The sequence below is a fragment of the Tigriopus californicus genome, chromosome 6 (genome assembly GCF_007210705.1).
Source record: "Tigriopus californicus strain San Diego chromosome 6, Tcal_SD_v2.1, whole genome shotgun sequence".
In the NCBI taxonomy this organism is placed as follows: domain Eukaryota; kingdom Metazoa; phylum Arthropoda; class Copepoda; order Harpacticoida; family Harpacticidae; genus Tigriopus; species Tigriopus californicus.
This window is the reverse complement of record NC_081445.1, coordinates 8,061,694-8,078,484: the sequence shown is the minus strand read 5'-3', so window position 1 is coordinate 8,078,484 and position 16,791 is coordinate 8,061,694. Positions and strand designations below refer to the sequence as shown.

General features: G+C 38.4%; 1 protein-coding gene across 1 annotated transcript; it reads right to left on the bottom strand.

The window, feature by feature from the left end:
- Positions 1 to 7,088: 7,088 nt before the first annotated feature.
- On the bottom strand, positions 7,089 to 15,835 carry LOC131882499 (uncharacterized). The gene is made up of 4 exons (XM_059229653.1): positions 15,665 to 15,835; positions 15,334 to 15,473; positions 12,845 to 13,076; positions 7,089 to 7,401 (listed from the first exon to the last, which is right to left on the bottom strand). Exons 1-4 carry the CDS (start codon positions 15,794 to 15,796, stop codon positions 7,189 to 7,191), a joined length of 717 nt encoding a protein of 238 aa, XP_059085636.1. The 5' UTR covers positions 15,797 to 15,835; the 3' UTR covers positions 7,089 to 7,188.
- Positions 15,836 to 16,791: the final 956 nt, after the last annotated feature.

The following is a 16,791-nucleotide window of genomic DNA, read 5'->3' as shown; positions in this document are numbered from 1 at the left end:
CCCACAAAATTCGTTCCTTGAAACCTTGAAGATACAGAGGGTGCTATTCAAGGCACTGCAAAGTCCACCTTGAGATGTAAATCCAAAATAGAAATCACAGAGGTCTTCAAGAAAAAATCATGAACTGATAAATGTACAAGCTAGTGCTGGGGCGAGTCCCGCAAAAGTAAGACTCGTGCGAGTCCTTTGATTTTCTAACTTTTTGTCGGACTCACTCAGTCCGGAATCGAGTCCGACAAAAGACTCGGGTCCGGCCGAAAACTCGAGTCTTTTACTGGACTCAAGTCAAACAAACAGACACATCTTGTTTTTATCAAGCCAAACAAAGCTAATGAAATCATCATTCAAGGGCTGCTTTCTTACATGGTCATTTCATGACGAAGAAACGCCCATTTTTTGACAAAAATTATAGGATAATGATTTTTTTGACGAGTCCGGCCAATTTCTCCAAAATTGTGTAACAGACTCAAGTGCACTCGGATTCGAGCTCGAACTCGGCCAGGCACTAATGTAAGCATTCTTCTTATTTTTTACCTTACAACGTCTTGGTCGATTGTTGTTTCACGTTGTTTAAAAATTATGTTGGCAAAAGTCGCCATGTAGAAGCTTTTTGATCTACTCGGCGTTCTTCACCCCACTTTGAACTGACACGAGTGTTGTTAACATGCGTAGGCGAAATGGAATTGTTTTGATATTGTCAGTTGCATTAGAAATGGAGCTAGTAAAAAGCTACTCAAAAAAGCACCATATTTGTGTGTTGTTTTTTTTCACGTGCTTTTTTAACCGCTAAAGGGAATATAATTCCCAGTACTGTTAGATGAAAGGTTTTAATTCGTCTGTTTATAACCTTTCAATCTTTATGTAATATTTGGTCTACCAACGAGTTTGAGTTGGCAGACCGAGCCAGTCCTTAAATGTAGGGTTGATCTGGAATGCTATTTAAAAATCAAAATCCGAGTCTAACTTGAAAGATGCTACCGGAACAATAAGGCCTACGTATTCCCAACGAATATTAGAGGGAAGCAAATTAAACAATGAAGGAGTCCGAGAAAGAAGAGAGCTGGACTTCATCGTTTTAACTAGCCTGGATTCTCGAGGGACTTCCTTACCGCTACCAGGATTGGAATCCCAGCAGTTCAAGACGAGAAGATTATTCATTTTTCTTGACTTTTACTTATATATTATATTCGATCGACCAACGAATTGGAGTTGGCTGATCTGGCTAATCCTTGAATATAAGGTTGATCAGGAATTTTAGTCAAAAATTTGTCCAAGTCTGACTTAAATCCTGCTATTGGATCAACGCCTACATGAGCCCTACGAATATTTGAGGGCAGCAAATTGAACAATGAAGGAGCCCGAGAAAGAAGAGAGTTGGACTTCATTGTTTGAACTAGCCTGGATTCTCGAGGGCTTGAAGGTGCTCTCAAAACGCACCTTAAGCCTCTACGGTCACTAGAATTGACCCTAAATCCTGGGTTGGAACAAAGCTCGTGGATGCTTTTGGAGACGTACAGTATCAGATACCTTTCGTACCTTCTCTGAACACTGTACAGTCCCAACTTTTTTAGTCTCTCCCAATACGAGAGCTCTCTCATTCCTGAGACGTTTCTAGAGAAACATCTTTTGACTTGTTCGACCTTTTGCAAACCTGCTGATTTCTTAGGTTTAAGGACCTAAGTTGTGATAATGATTTAAAAAATGTATAACTAATACATTTTTATGTTAAAAGCACCGTGTTCGTATTTGGCCTTAAAACGGAAATATTCTCGCCCCGAATCTTTTTTAACTGTGTAATTTTCTAGTGCCTTTAAAATGACACATTGCAGTAACTAAGTAGCAACTGATATCAAAATGCATCATCATAAGTCTCGAGAGCATAGTTGAGGCATTCCTAACAACACTTAAAGGCCATGTTGTATCAATGTGCCAAGTAAGAGCTACTTTTTTGCCCATTAAGAACTTTTAGTTCTTAGTGTTTCTTTTGGAATGAATTCATGTGCATCTCATGAAATTTTATTAAAACTGTGTTCAAGCTGCGTCTGCACAACAGCATTTACTTTCAATGTAGACATATCTTCCTCTCTTCTTCAATTATTTGGCGACTTCTTCAGCGCTACTAAGAATGCAGTCCTCAGGTATAATGAAACTTTTCTTTTGCGAGATCCAAGAAAAGAAATAAAGACTTTTGACACTATCTCATTTGTCTTCAGGTGAAGGATAGCTTGAAGTATTGTATCTTTCTACGTCATATTCAGGCTATGTAGATCATCCTGTACGGTTACTAGGGTGATTCACCTGCCGTTGTAGTTTAAGTTCTCAAGGCAAACATAAATCAAGGTTTCAAATTCAAATCTAAAGAAACAGGCAAACAAAAAGTGTGTGGGTGTACAAGGGAAGTCCTGACTGTATTTTGCCAAAAAAATGCCCAGTGTAACTTGTATAGTATTGTTTATCATTCCAGTTGAAGTAGAGCATATCCATCTCATTTCAAAACCGAACATATTTAGTAAACGCGTTCTAAATCCATCCGAGCAAAAGCTCGATTTGTAGCCTTTTGCTACACCAGACAAATGAGAGCACTTTTGAAAATAAGGAAACTCAAAGGCATAATTCCATTGTACTTGAAAAGTTCATTGTAGTGATGGGATCACATGAATTTCCAAAATCAAAGTTGTTAAAAAACTTGGGAAGTAAGTGCACCAACGGATTCCAACGTAACGCAAAATTTTAAGTTTAAGCCAAAAGGCAACCCTGGTTTGACGTAAGCAAAATCAGAATTACATTTTGAGGCTAACCAACGGCTTTCCAACACGCCACAAGTATATACCATTGAAAATTAATGATTCTCTAATATTTTCGTCTTACGACTATACGCATATGTTTCATGACGCTCTTTACCTTGCTTCCCAATGAGCCTAACATGGACGACCAGTAATGATCCACTCAAAATATTTTTGTTGTCAGCCTTTGACATAAACACCCCAGAAAACATGCTTCATTTTTACTTCAGTATTCATTATTTGTGATATGCTTGAGACTTTTTCGATTAAGGCTGATGAGACTGACGTCGACCAGGCTCCAACGTTATTTTTGCTCTCTTTGAGCTAGTGAAAAGAGAAGAAGTAAAGGCCATTATAGAAACATGTGATGGGTGTCACTTGATATTGATTGGCATATCAAGTTAAAATACACTTTACCTGACAGGCCTAAAACTAATGCTGGGACGAGTCCGGACTCGAGTCTTTTACTCGATTTTGGAAGAATTGGCTGTCTTCAAAAAAAAAAAATATTGATTTTTTTTTTAAATTTCGCAAGACGATATATTTTGCCTAACCTGACTAATAAAAGACTCGAGTTCTCTGCCGGATTCGAGTCCAGCAAAAACTTGAGAAAATCAGAAGATTCGTACCAGTCCGACTTCTCGTACACGTCGTTGGTCATGACTTCAGGATCCTTCAAAGAACGAATCTGAGCCCAATCTTTTTAAGTGAAAGAGTGAATCTTGGATCGAGAAAAGAGAGTACTATACTACTTAGGTTGGATCTTTTCTCGATCTAAGATCTGAGCTTTGCGTTACAATGGTGTTTCTAAGAGCTTCGAATCAGCGAACCTCCATTTTTAAATTCGATTCTGCTTAAGTTTGCATCATCCTTACCCTCTACCTTAGTTTACAGATCTTAGAGATGTTTTCGCTGTAACGCAACTCAGTTGATAAAATATTCAGGGCAAAGAGACATTAAGTAAAATGTATTTGACTTATTCAAAACTAGTCCATGAAGACTTTACTAGATCAGTCAAGCTTGTTGATTTTCTTGCTTGCATAATTTCTCGAGACTTTTTCAAATATCATTTGCCAATTTTCTACCTCTTTTGTTTACATTTTCCAACTCATTTACCACTTTTGTTGTTTTTGGTCAATCTATTTGCCACTTTTTGTTTCGTTTTCAGGCTAATTTTTGACCGAAATCTACAGCTTTTGAGGAAGGTATTTTGTCCTAATGTTAAAGGTGATGATATACATGCTACTAGGCATCTTGTTTGAAATCTGTTTGCTTCACATGGAAAAAGACCAATTCTTGCAGTGTTATTCAAACTTTCCAGAAAGTCATTTCAGTCTTTTCATCGAGAACATACAAAAACTGAAGCCGACAATTTTCTTTCTTTTTTGATCTCGTAACTTTCGAGGACTCGTAGAAGCAAGTATATTAAGAGTGTACTGACGTTTGGAAACTGCCGTGTCAGCGGGCTCCATGACAAAGGGTCAGTGGATTACTATCAATCCCCCAAGTATGGCATTTTGTAAGTCCATTGCGGTCAAGCAGAATCAATCCCCTCATCCGTGATTGATGTTACAGAAACACAGAGCAGGGAGAGTTTTTGAGGTGAACGGTACCAAGGCCACTAAACCTTATGGAAAACAAACTTGGGCCAACTAGAAATTTGGGATTGAATTCATTTCTATTTTGATTCGAGACCGTCTGTCTCAGTGCTGTTCTCTATGTTGATCCGGTATGAATTGATGCACACTTTCAACATAAGATTAACCAATCACGAACGAGCCCAACAAATGCAATCACCATCAGTTCATTCCAAGATCAATGTAGAGTTATAAATTTTACCTTAAGCCAATTTAGGACCTACCTTCTCTACTTCCTTCAATACCTTCAATACTTTTAATTTGGTGTTTAAAAACTAGATCTGTTCACAACCAGTGGCATCGAAATATTTTGACCTTCTAACTTCAACGTCAGTCGTTTAACGATTTGATTTGAAATGCCTTAGTAAATGAGTTGATTGGGTGCATTAATCAAACACAAATTAAGTGGCACATCCAAACCATATATCCACATTTGATGTACGGTCTTCATTTTGAATATATTATAATGACTAGTATTCTCAAAGTTATGCAAATGATAATCATTTGCATCCTGGACATTTATTTGCAGCTTTTTCATCTTTGGGCTGTTTTCGCATTTTCCTGCGTTTTAGGTATTTTTTGGCTGATTTTGTTTAGGCCCAAATAATATGCTTTCACTATTTTGAAAAATCGGCACCTATAACGCATGTCTGCAGTCTGCACTTGACCAGGTGCACTTGACAATTCAGGGTGACGCCTGCCATTTCTTTCCTAGGACACACTTGAAACATTGAATGAGCATATTCTATTAAACAAAATCGCACAATCAGCAGCCAACTGAGCACTTTCAAAGAATGGCATTAGTTGAGGTCGATTTGAAAAAAAAAATCAATTTCTTTAAGAGTTTCTAACCGAGGCTTGGAAGTGATTTCCCATCAAGTCATGTTTGATCAAAAAACATGGTCCGATAATGCCGCTCTGAAACTTACTTGGACGTAAGGTTGGTCAGGTATCGATTGCAAAAGTTGATCAAGATCGCGCTTAAAACTTAACAAAGGTTCATCTAAATCGTAGAATCGTCGAAGCGTTACTGGTAAAAGGTTAAACAGGACAGGGCCTCTGTTCAAGACAAAACCGGCTTTAAGAGTTTTCAAGATCTTATTGTCCATCGAATTCACTTGATGTCGAATGGTACAAATCTCAATGTGAGTACAACTCCCAGGTTGTGGCAAAGACCATGGAGGCATTTAAACATGTAGATAATCATATATCGCTTGTATCTTCTTTGAGTACTGTATAGTTCCAAGGGTTTGAGCCGATCCCAATAACTTAAATGGCTCATGCCTGCAATATTTTGCGTGAAACTCCTCTGCACTCTTTCAATCGCATTTAGACCTGCTGCGGTCATGGGGGCCCAAACGGGGGATGTATACTCCAATTGCGACTGTAGAATTGATTTATATAAAGTTTTCATAGTAAATGGGTCTCAGGATTTGAAGATGCAATATATCCATCAGCATGTCTGAAAGGCCTTACTCACTTTAATTTGGATATGTTCCTCGAACTTTCCATCATTCGCAACAACTATTCCCAGATATTTGACAAAGGCGACCATTCTGCGGCCTTATGTCACAAAATGCCAGCAAAATGTAAACAAGGTTTGTCATTAGTTGAAAATACGGATAAGCAAAGTCGAAGGAGCAATGAGAGCAATCCCTGTCAAAGTAAAAAGGCGGGAAATTCAAACTGATCGAAAATCGTCATTTTCATGGTCGAAGTTTCATATGTTCCAGTCAATAATTTTGTCCAAAAATGTTACTACAACACGACATTTTTGTAGCCGTTTCAGAATCAATCACAATTAGAAGCCTTTTTGCATCATACTCTGGGCTACAAGGAAAAAACCTTCAGACCAGTACATAAATCTCAAGCTAATGTCGGCAAATCCCTTATACTGTATACTGTAGTGTAAATACTGTAAACTTGATGATGGCCCGAATGTAAAAAAAACTCCAAATTGCCCCTACGCTAGATTTCACAAGAGATTGCCGCTTCTTTCATTGAATGATCATTTATCAAACAAAAATTAGTGGCTAAGATTAATCCAAAAGAGAATGTTTTACCTAACATGACTTCACTAAAGAATTGGCCATAAGCAAAAAATAATGAATTTTCGAAGCTGCTGACCTCCTATTCGGACATTTAGGCAAGCGTTGGTACCAGCAAACAAACTTGCCTGTCAATGCCAGTGATGCAAAATTGGCGTTTCAAACTGGTTTTAAAGAAGCTGACCTTTCCTCATATAGCAATGCGAAAGAAGGGTCAGCTTCTCAAAAACGTGTTTGAAGCCCCAAACTTGCATCCCTGACTCTGGTACCAGCAAACAAACGAACCTGCCAGAGCTTGCCTAAATGTCCCCATAGGTCGGTTGTTTGATGCTCTTGGGATCAAACGCCATGGCTTTATACTTTTCACCGTTCAACTTCGTGTTTTTTCCAGACACCCAATCATAAACCTTGTCTAATTCGTTTTGTATGTCTTGATGTGTGACCATAATTTCTTCCAAAAACTAACTTGGTATCATCAGCCTACGACGAGATTGACGATATAAGGGGTAATGTTTGTAGAGGAGATATGAACAGGATAAATAGAAAGTAGGTTTCCTCAGGTATAAAAACTGGTGATCTACGGGAGAGACTTAATTTTCCTGCCGATGCAGTGATCCCAGTACCTATTTTGAGTTAATGTTCATCAGTTTTGTTGAAAGCATGCATAAGAAAGAGATAAGGGACATAAAAGCATAACTCATGGCTTCGTTTTTTCCCGTATCACACTTGATACTCGTACTTTGGTGGAGCCTGAGTGTACAAATCCACGTGGGAAGTAGCTCGAATGGTATTGTACGTTTTCCTTGGAACCACGTGGACCAATTGCTCCTCCTCCTGCTTACTTTGCTTGTTTCGTTTGAATCCAGTTTCGTTTGACTCCATTTTCGAGGATTCTTTACACCCAAAGCAGCACCACAAAGCTGCTGTGATGGTCTGAAAAAACACACGAAAAGTTAGATTGAATGTAATATACCACCCCATTTTCAAGAGCATGTCAGATCTGGTAATCCTGATTTGTTGAATTGAAAACCTTCTATTCACAAATGGGGAATATATTGATTGTAAAAACCCACGGTTTTTTTTTATTAAGGTCGCATTTGATTTATGTAGCTTAGAGCAGAATTGTGAGGTCAGTGACATGACAACTTGCCAAGCTTGTGTTCCAATGTAGCCATTTGGAGGTCGTTTTATTTTCAAAAACAGCCACATTTACTCCCTTAAAATCTAACCCTTCGCCTGCTAGCTTATACTGTGAGTATTGCACCCCTATGTCACTATAGTACCAGTGTCAGTTTTTAAACACGTGAACAGGTTATTAACATGCCTGCCTACTGTGCAATGAGCCAATGGCAAATGAAACCTTCTTCCACATTTTTTACATTGCAGCAATGCTGGAAATACTTCCGTATTCACAAACCTACACTGAAAACCACATATTTTGGTTGGCCTAATGCACAAAGATCATCTTTACCATATGATGCAGTAAGCCATTGAACTTTTCTTCATTATGAAAATGTCCCTTTATAGGAGATATTGATTAGGATCTTTTTCGATTAAATAGAAAAAAAAAACTTGACGTAATATTCTTCAAACATTAAAAATTTTGTTTTGTCTAACACACAGCTGGAAAAACAATCAGGTTGGTTTTTACAATAGGAATACTCTACTTATGATTCAAGTCATTCATTTTGAAGGCAAAACTTAGACCAATGATCGACATTATGTAAGTGACAAATCATAGAAAGGCATTCCAGGATTTTTTTCATCCCGATTGAGCCACAATAATGTCCACTTAGAGGCCGAACTTATGGCTCTGATGTCACAAATATCCTTTCGCGGCCAAAACTAAAATTCACTTTAGCAAATGGCACCTCAAGTGTATTGGAGGAATTTTAGTTTTGGGTGAACTTTCTCAGGCGTTATGTACGAGTACACCTTGTTCCGAACTTCAATTATAGCCTAAACGAAACCATGATGGTATATTATGCAGTGTGAGAAGAAACTGACGGATCAACTAATGGTTCCCCATTTCTATAAAGCACGTAAAGCTTCCGTGTCAAAAAGACATGACCATGTGATCAAGGATACTACCAAATCGAGTGAGTTCTCGATGGTTGGAATGGAATAATTTTCAATGGCTTTGGGATCGATGCCATTGAAAACTCCACTGGTAGATATTGGAAATAAAGATATTCAAAGAGATATTCAGTAGGCGAGACAAGGAATTTGAGGCTGTAGGTACAGTTTTAGTGGTAAAGATGAAATCTATTTGATCCGGCTTATTGTCAAAAATATTCAGGAGGTTTCTTCTAAGTCAGGAATTTCCTTGCTACTTTTACATCTGGCCTTTGAGCATATTATAATAAAATCAAATTGTTTTACTTCGCACAGCTTTGGTGTAAAATTTCACATTTTAGATTTCTCCTTTAATCATCAGAGTAATTGGTTACTTTTCCATTACAATCATACCGTTAGAATTGAGTAATGCCATGATATTTCACATCTTTCATACGCCTCGTTAGACAAGGAAAGTATCGATTGACATGGGTCATGCCCATAATAATAGGATGTATTTTTGCTCATCGAATCTCTCATCACTTGGTAAGCTCAAGCTTTGAATGAATTAGAACGTCCACTATGGGGACTAAATGACCTCTCACAGTAAACCCATTAGCCAAGAGAAGTAAAGGAAATTCGGAGAAAATGTAGTGCGGGACCCTGATTTTGGGCCTTTTGTGGAGGAAGAATTCGGACAAACGTTGCATCCAACCGGCACTGGGCTTAATCTATATTAAGCTACGCCATGTGAAACGCCGGCAGCATGGCAATGTATTAAGGAGCCGTTTATCCTCTCGTACCTCTGACTGTCAATGCTAGCCTCAAAAAGGGAAGAAGTACCGGGTGCGTAAAAATCAATCCAACACACACATTTTCCGCGTTTAGCAACGTATGATTTGCTAACCATTTATTGCATACATTTGACATTTGACGATGATATTTGGTCAGGTCTGACCTCCCTTTATTTTCGATGTAGCCCTCGCCAACGACCACGATGGCCTTAAGCCGCAACAAGAAGGCATTGCAGATCTTCCTGATGAAGTCCGGATCCATGGAGTCCCAGTTCTCATTAACGGCGGCCTTGAGAGCTTAAATTTTGGGTGCCGGACGCGACAGGCTTTGGACTCAACATGCAGACAAAAAAATCAATCAAGGAAATTTGCATCCGGCAAGTAGGGCGGCCACATGGTCTTGTCCCAGAAGGAAATGTTGGCCAAGAGAAATTCCTGGGCCTTCTTGCTGTGTGTGCCGGGGCGCCATCTTGCTGTAAACCACATTCTTGCCAGGTAATGTGGCTCTGACCCACGGGGTGAACTTGGACTCCAGGATGTTGATGTAATCCATAGCCGTGAGGCGGTAACCCGTTGGGAACCAGATCAAAGGCATGATTGCGCCATTGGAGGCCACAAAGCCCAATGACATCACACTTAGTGGGTGCTTTGTAGACGCCAGAGTAGGCACGTCTTCATCCACGTCTCCATTAAAGCTGATGTACCTGTCATTCTTGCGGTTTCTCACTGGATCAACGGTCCACGTCTTCTCATTGGAGAAGATGATGATGCTGCCAGTGGGGCCGACTTCAGGTTGTTGACAAGTCCTTGGCAACGTTGGAGATGGGTCTCCTTGATCTTTGGAGTCAACAGAGGGCTCTCCACCCTCACTAAGGTCTTGCCGCCCATGGCCTTGACAGCGTTTCTCACCATACCTTCAGGGACCCCAATGTCCTTGGCGTCGGCACGCATGGACTTGAGCAACTCGGCCTCAATGGTGTTCTTGATGGCATCTGGTGTAATCATGCCCTTGGGACTCTGACTGAGCTTCCTCTCAAGGCCCCTGCCCACTTCCAGCCTCTTCTTGACGTCGTAAACCGTGCTCCTGTTCATGTTGGTCATCTTTGCAATTTCGGTGGAAGTTTGACCCGCACGGAGAAAGGTGGACACCTCGATTCAATTTTGCAATTGCAAAGCCATCCTTCATCCGATTTGAAAAATTTCATAAGAAACAGTTGTCGTATTGGTAAAGCTAGCGCATGCGCAGAGCCAAAAAGCAATAGAGACTAAGAGCTTGGCATTAGTCATCAATAATTGAGTGTTGGATTAATTATTATGCATCCGGTACTTGGATAATTGCTTAAAACACGTCAGAAATAGGCCCCTAACTCTCTCTTGAATGAGTCATTATTGAAGCAACTGTTAAACACTTGAATTGTTTGTTATTGTTAGGGGGCCAATTTGAATTGGTAAAAAATACCTTAAAAAGTAAAGCTTCCTGTTTGCATGGAGTGAATAGACAAATTCAATTTCTTACATGAAAAAATGCATTATGAAATTAATTTTTTTGGCCCGCTCTTGGTCAGCTTCACCATATGTTTGAAACGAGCACTTTACAATGAAATAATATAAAAATGACCCAATGATCTGATTAAGGAGATCTACGTTTCTTATTTTTCTCCTTTGTTCGAAAAGTGGCTCAGAGTCTATGACCAAGATTTGGCGGGAAGTTCGTTTGAAGTCCATATCTTTAAAGTCTCGGAACCAATCTACAATGCGCAGGCAGATTGCAGGTAGATTGGAATTCAGTGTTACTGAGATTGGTCCCTGATTGTTTTCCTTGGGTCAGAAAGTACTACTAGATCCTAGGAGTTCATTGGTTTTCATATATTTTCTGTTTTTTCCAAAAATCTATGACATTTCATCGGGAAGGAAACCTTTGTATATTTTCATTTTCTCACGTTCAAAAGAAAAAAGTAGCGGTATCGGGAGGAGCTCAAAAAACGTTCCATTATGGATACCGTTACTTTTGCCAAAGTTTAACGCGCTAGCGAAAGCGTTACTCAAAATAGCAAGTAACGCCTTGACCTACGTTCTAACTTAGTTCCTAGACACTTAACATTCTTTGCTTTTTCGAAAGTTGAAAATTGTGAAATAATTACATCAAGCCATAATTATGTCAAAACATGAGTTTTTGACTCCACTAGATAACATCAGAAATTATTTTTCTTACAATGATTAAAATAACTGTGGCTAGGAAAACCAATTTTCTTTTTGAGGCAGGTACCTTTCTCTCAAAGCAACATATTTCAAAGAAAAGATGATGCATTTCTCATATTTCATAATGAAATTGATGAAGTTTCCAGACCAATAGTCATTGAAATTGATATCATAAATGATAAAAATGGTTACATCATTGGACTTTGCATTTTTGGGACATGTGCTCAGAATCGACGTATAAAAAAGCGCGCGAAATTCAAACTAAAAGTGGGACATTTTGGCTTTACTACAAAGGCCCAAAAATTGTATGCCAACCCACATTTTTCCTTGCATCTTCGTTATTTCACATGGCTCATTGAGCAGTTCAAAGTAATAGAGAAAAGAAGACCCACGCCACAATGCTAAATACACTTCTTTTGACATGCAATGAATGGATTTGTGTTGCCGCAGACACTCATTACTAGACTACGACAAAAACTGTGATTTGCATGTCGAGCAGAAATTCGAGGGGGTTGATCCTTCCATACAAGGTAAAAAAATGCGCAAATATAGAATTGAACATTTTGATTTTGCTTCCTCATTGATGGTTTCAACTCAATTCACTATTGGATTTTGAATCGACTGAGGCCTGGCCTTTAATCAATGAAGTTTCGGAGTATCTTAGTCACTCAGTTTGGTCACAAAATGAGGTCATAAATTAGGTCAAAGAGATATCAAGAAAAACTTTTTGGCGTTACTGGTGTTTTTTTACTGGTCTTTTTTATATTTATATTGTATATCTTTACTTCAATTGCGAACCAAAAAACAGTTTTGTCTGTTTTTTTTCAAATCTCAGAATATTTGAAGCCCAGCACTTAGATTTTTGATTCGAAAAAGGTTACAAAGCCCTTGAAATATGTTGGTATAAGTACTACATAATCATATCTTTAACTTCTGATGATTGAGTTTGATTTCCAATAGGTATTGCTACAGTAGATGAAAAATATTATCGAAACTCATCTTTCTTTTTTGGTCAGTTTCATTAGAGCTTGCATCTTTTGGCACACTTTTGCATTATTTGCTCTGGCATTATTCTAAGATATGTGACTCCAACCAAAAAAAATTGAGAATGGGCACGAGCTCATTAAAGTAACACGTATTTGCAGAACATTAAAGAAAGCAAAAAAGCTACCTAAAACATAAGTGGATAAGCTGCATATAAAACACCCTGGCAAAAAGGTGAGATCAATAAAAAATATGTTACACGTTGCAAATTTGGGCTAAGGATATTTTTTGCCGCAGATTTCAATTCCCATTCAAATTGAGAGCCATTTTGTATTCATACTCACCATCCAAATAACCGCCCCAAAGAAGTACATGCTTATGGCAGTAAAAGACAGGATGAGGGAAAAGGCCAATAGGTACATCCAAAATCTGCCCCCACGGCGATCAACGGGGATATCATCATGGTTCTTGTCCACATAAACGTCATATTTGTCTTCAAAGGCCAAGTCTTCCCGATAGTTCTGAGGATCAAATCGTGGGTCTTCTGACATTTTCTCGCTCAAAGGGCAACAATGCCTGCAAGGGAGCAAGTTACTTTAGTCAACACCTACGAAAACATCAACGATACGGAGCGACTCTTTGATTCGCCAAACTATCTAACTAAATTTTGGGCAACAGTTTTTTCATTTTTAGAAACTTTTAGAGAAAAAAAGCCATCAGAACCATCAGCCTGCTAATGTCAGATCCTCCGCAATAAATCTCGATTCATTGGGCTTCAATTGCGTGCAATTGTGCCTTTCCAACATTCTTAAATGGTCACCATCTCCAAAGATTTGAAGCTGATAGACAACGGGTTTGAAAGTCTAGTCAAAATAAGTAAACCCAAATGTTAATTCAAAAAGCCGCTCCCAACTCGTTTCTGGAACAAGCGGTGAAGGCCAGCCATTCATTTTTTACCCTACAGAACAATCAACCTTTATATCGTTGGCCCTATTATTTGGACATTTAGCTCAAAACACTAAGGTCCAGTGACTACCTTTAAACCAACACCTATTAGCCTTGGGCCCCAATTCACCTTAACGTGGCCATTAAAGTGTATGGAAAGAACTTTTCCATGTGACACGCTGGAACGAATGGTTTTAAGCAGCTTTTTGTAAACATGTCATTTTAACACAAAGAGGAGAAACCGAGGAAATATTGCTAGCCAAATGAAAACCTTTTCTTACTATGGTTTGGTATTGTTGTTTCGGCTGATTAAAGGTTGAATGAGGAGCAAAAAGGTTTTTAGTTTCTTGATGTATCTTTTTGTATCTTGATGGAGTAAACTGAACAGGAGGTTTGAAAGCAATGTAGTGAGTGAGTTACACACATACTATTGAATTCGAATACTTAAGATATAAGAATCAAAAGACTGTACCGCTTTAACTCACTGCACCCGGTACAAATATGAAAATATGGAAAACACGAAGTTATACTGCGTTTTTGCAAAAGGTATGAAATGGCAGTTTCTGATGGTTCAACTGCATTTCATAACATGTACATAAAACATGTGTAATCTGCTGTGTTCTCAAGAACAAGTGTTTTTAACATTTGATGTAAATTATATTCCACACTTTAGGACATATGATTAGTACTGTTGCGTACCTGTCTCTTTTTGCCATTTTTATTGCATTCTCAATCATTCTCTCTGACCTGGATCATTGATTCTGCTCTTTATTTGCAATTGATAAAAATTTTGATTTTTAAAGCAGTGACCAATAATAACAGATATTACAGGTCCTTATACGGATTTCTTAGGGCATTTTGGCCTTACCTATCAATCACTTACATCTTTTATCGTTTCAGATTTAGAGCACTAACAGTGAAAGCATCTAATGCCTTAAAAAGCATTTCCACTTGAAAAAACAAGAATTGACTATAGATGCTCTAAGTATAGATACGCGAGGTTGAGTTAACGTCATCAAATTCGACCGATCTGATTGGCTGCCAATTATCAGCGAACATGGGCTTTGTTTGGAAACCTTCTCAACAGGGAGGCACTTGCTTCTAAAAAGAGGTTGCACATTTGCATCGCATAATAGGGCAAAGCTTTGAATGATTTATGACAAATTTGATCCACCATGGATTTAATCAACTCATTCCATAGGGCTAAGAGTATCTTTTGTCATGACAATGGTATTAGTGTGGTATTTTTCAATAAAATGTAGTTGACACACTGATCTTTTGCATGCTGCCAATCTCAAGTTGGACTAAAGCACCTCAAAAAAAGAAAGTACATCCATATTCAACAAAGTACGTTGTAAAGTATAGGGGACTTGTTTCTTAATAGACTCAGGAAGCTCACGTGTGATAATGTTAATCTGAATAACCTAATGAGATATTATCGCAATCTCATCTTACGAAAAAATGGGTTCAGAAAGGATTTTGAAAGTAGCAAAATAGTAGTAACAATCTAACATGCCATATCCATGAATCAACTTGTCTTCAAGTAAAATTTGACATTGACCTTGAAGAAAATGTTTAATGATCCTTCTCATGATAGAACTCTTTCTTATACAGCGCATCAGTTCAAAATCTGTTTGGAAACTTTTTAGTTCTGCTGATTGGTTACATTTTTGAAGTGGAGCCACTTGTCAAACCTCGCTCGGCTCTGAATCCAGGGTCTCTAGAATGGACTAGTTTAATTATCAATGTACCACGTACTATTACTTGGTGGAATGAACGAAATGAGTGACGTGAACATTTTGCGATGGGATTTTGCTGTCAAAGCTGGATCCAAATATGCACCTTTCCTCCCAAAAAGGCCTGCAATGATTCATCAGAACATGATTACCTGTTTCTCAACGGTCCACAACAAAATACTTTTTCCAGCGAATTTCGAAGACCATCATGTCCTTGGGCTAAGTCATCGTTGGGACATTTTAACCACGAAGCAAATGTATCCAATTGGATCATGCAAGTGGATGAAAGAACCTATAAACACACATTAATTACATCTTTAAAGTACCCTGTTGGAACATTATACACAACATAAATTGTGTTTTATGAATGTGGAGTTACTTTTTGGGGAGGTATGGAGACTAAGGTAGAGGAGAAACCCGTTTAAATCGTGGTCTTTGGGGGGAATGAAGGGTTAGGTTGTGGGCGATTCTGCAAACACTTACCTTCACATGAGCGTGAACATTTCCAGTCTCTAAGGTCAAAAAGCAAATAAAGGCCACAGAACTCACACTTATCGAATTTGCGACGGCCATATTGGGGATGAAACGGTTTAATGCTTTAGAGTGTTTTTTCATCCAAGCAATTGTTTTTCAGATTGAGCATTGAACGAGGAACCCGCAAGATAGAGTATTTTGAATCATGCAATAGATAATGTTCGTCACAGAACTTAGCATGATGACACCGATAAGTACTTCGTAAGCTGTGTTTTAACCATGCATGTAATGTACCTACCAACAGTAATGCGTGTTTGGCCTACTTTTAGTTGAGAAATGACATATAATGATATGGGTTGGAGCTTTTCCCCTCAAGTACGTTTTGGTTTCGTGATGAAGATCTCTATAAAGAATACATCTTTTGGTACTTTGAATAGCAACGAGAAGGTACTTCTCTTGAATCCCATCGATGTTTGTGAAAATCGACACTGGACCTTTCCCTCATAATAGGTGGATAGATTGCACTCATTGTTCCTAGAACATGACTCAAACTTTCTGCTTCCAAGAACTTCCAATGGCAATGAGCTCTTGACGACGCGAAATTTCAATGAACGTAGGGTCAGAGGGTATTCTAGAGACCAGATATGTGTAGCACTGGTACTTTTATTATCGAGAGGGAACTATCTATTATCTAAGTCGTCTGTTATGTAATGAGTATTAAAGATAACAACTGAAGTTTTGAAAAGCTAGAGAGAAAAAAACCGTTCTTATACAAGCTTACCATGGGATCTTTCCATTGTGATTAAAAGAGAAAAAATCTTTTGTCCATTTTTTTGTCCATTTTCTGATGTTCAGTACGAAAAGAAGAAGTTGAATAAACGTACAAAAATTTGGTGATGCATAACTTCCTCATTTGCATGGAATTGCAGACTTAAAAACTTTTGGTTCAATGAACTACCCTAATTTACTTTCATGACGTCAATCATGTCAATTTGAATTTCGGTGAAAAATGTCCCAATAACGTACGCTTTATGTATGTCGCATAAATTGACCTATAGCTGAATACTACCTGGTATTTAGCATTAAGAAGATACAAGCCACGTATAAATGATATAGACCACGGGTATATGCAAAAT

Coding starts and splice junctions, on each gene's coding strand:
- LOC131882499 (XM_059229653.1), bottom strand. CDS start 15,796: ATGAAAAAACACTCTAAAGCATTAAACCGTTTCATCCCCAATATGGCC. Junction 15,474..15,664: donor ATGTTCACGCTCATGTGAAG/GTAAGTGTTTGC, acceptor GTGTGTTTATAG/GTTCTTTCATCCACTTGCAT. Junction 7,402..12,844: donor TTGGGGCGGTTATTTGGATG/GTGAGTATGAAT, acceptor GTGTTTTTTCAG/ACCATCACAGCAGCTTTGTG.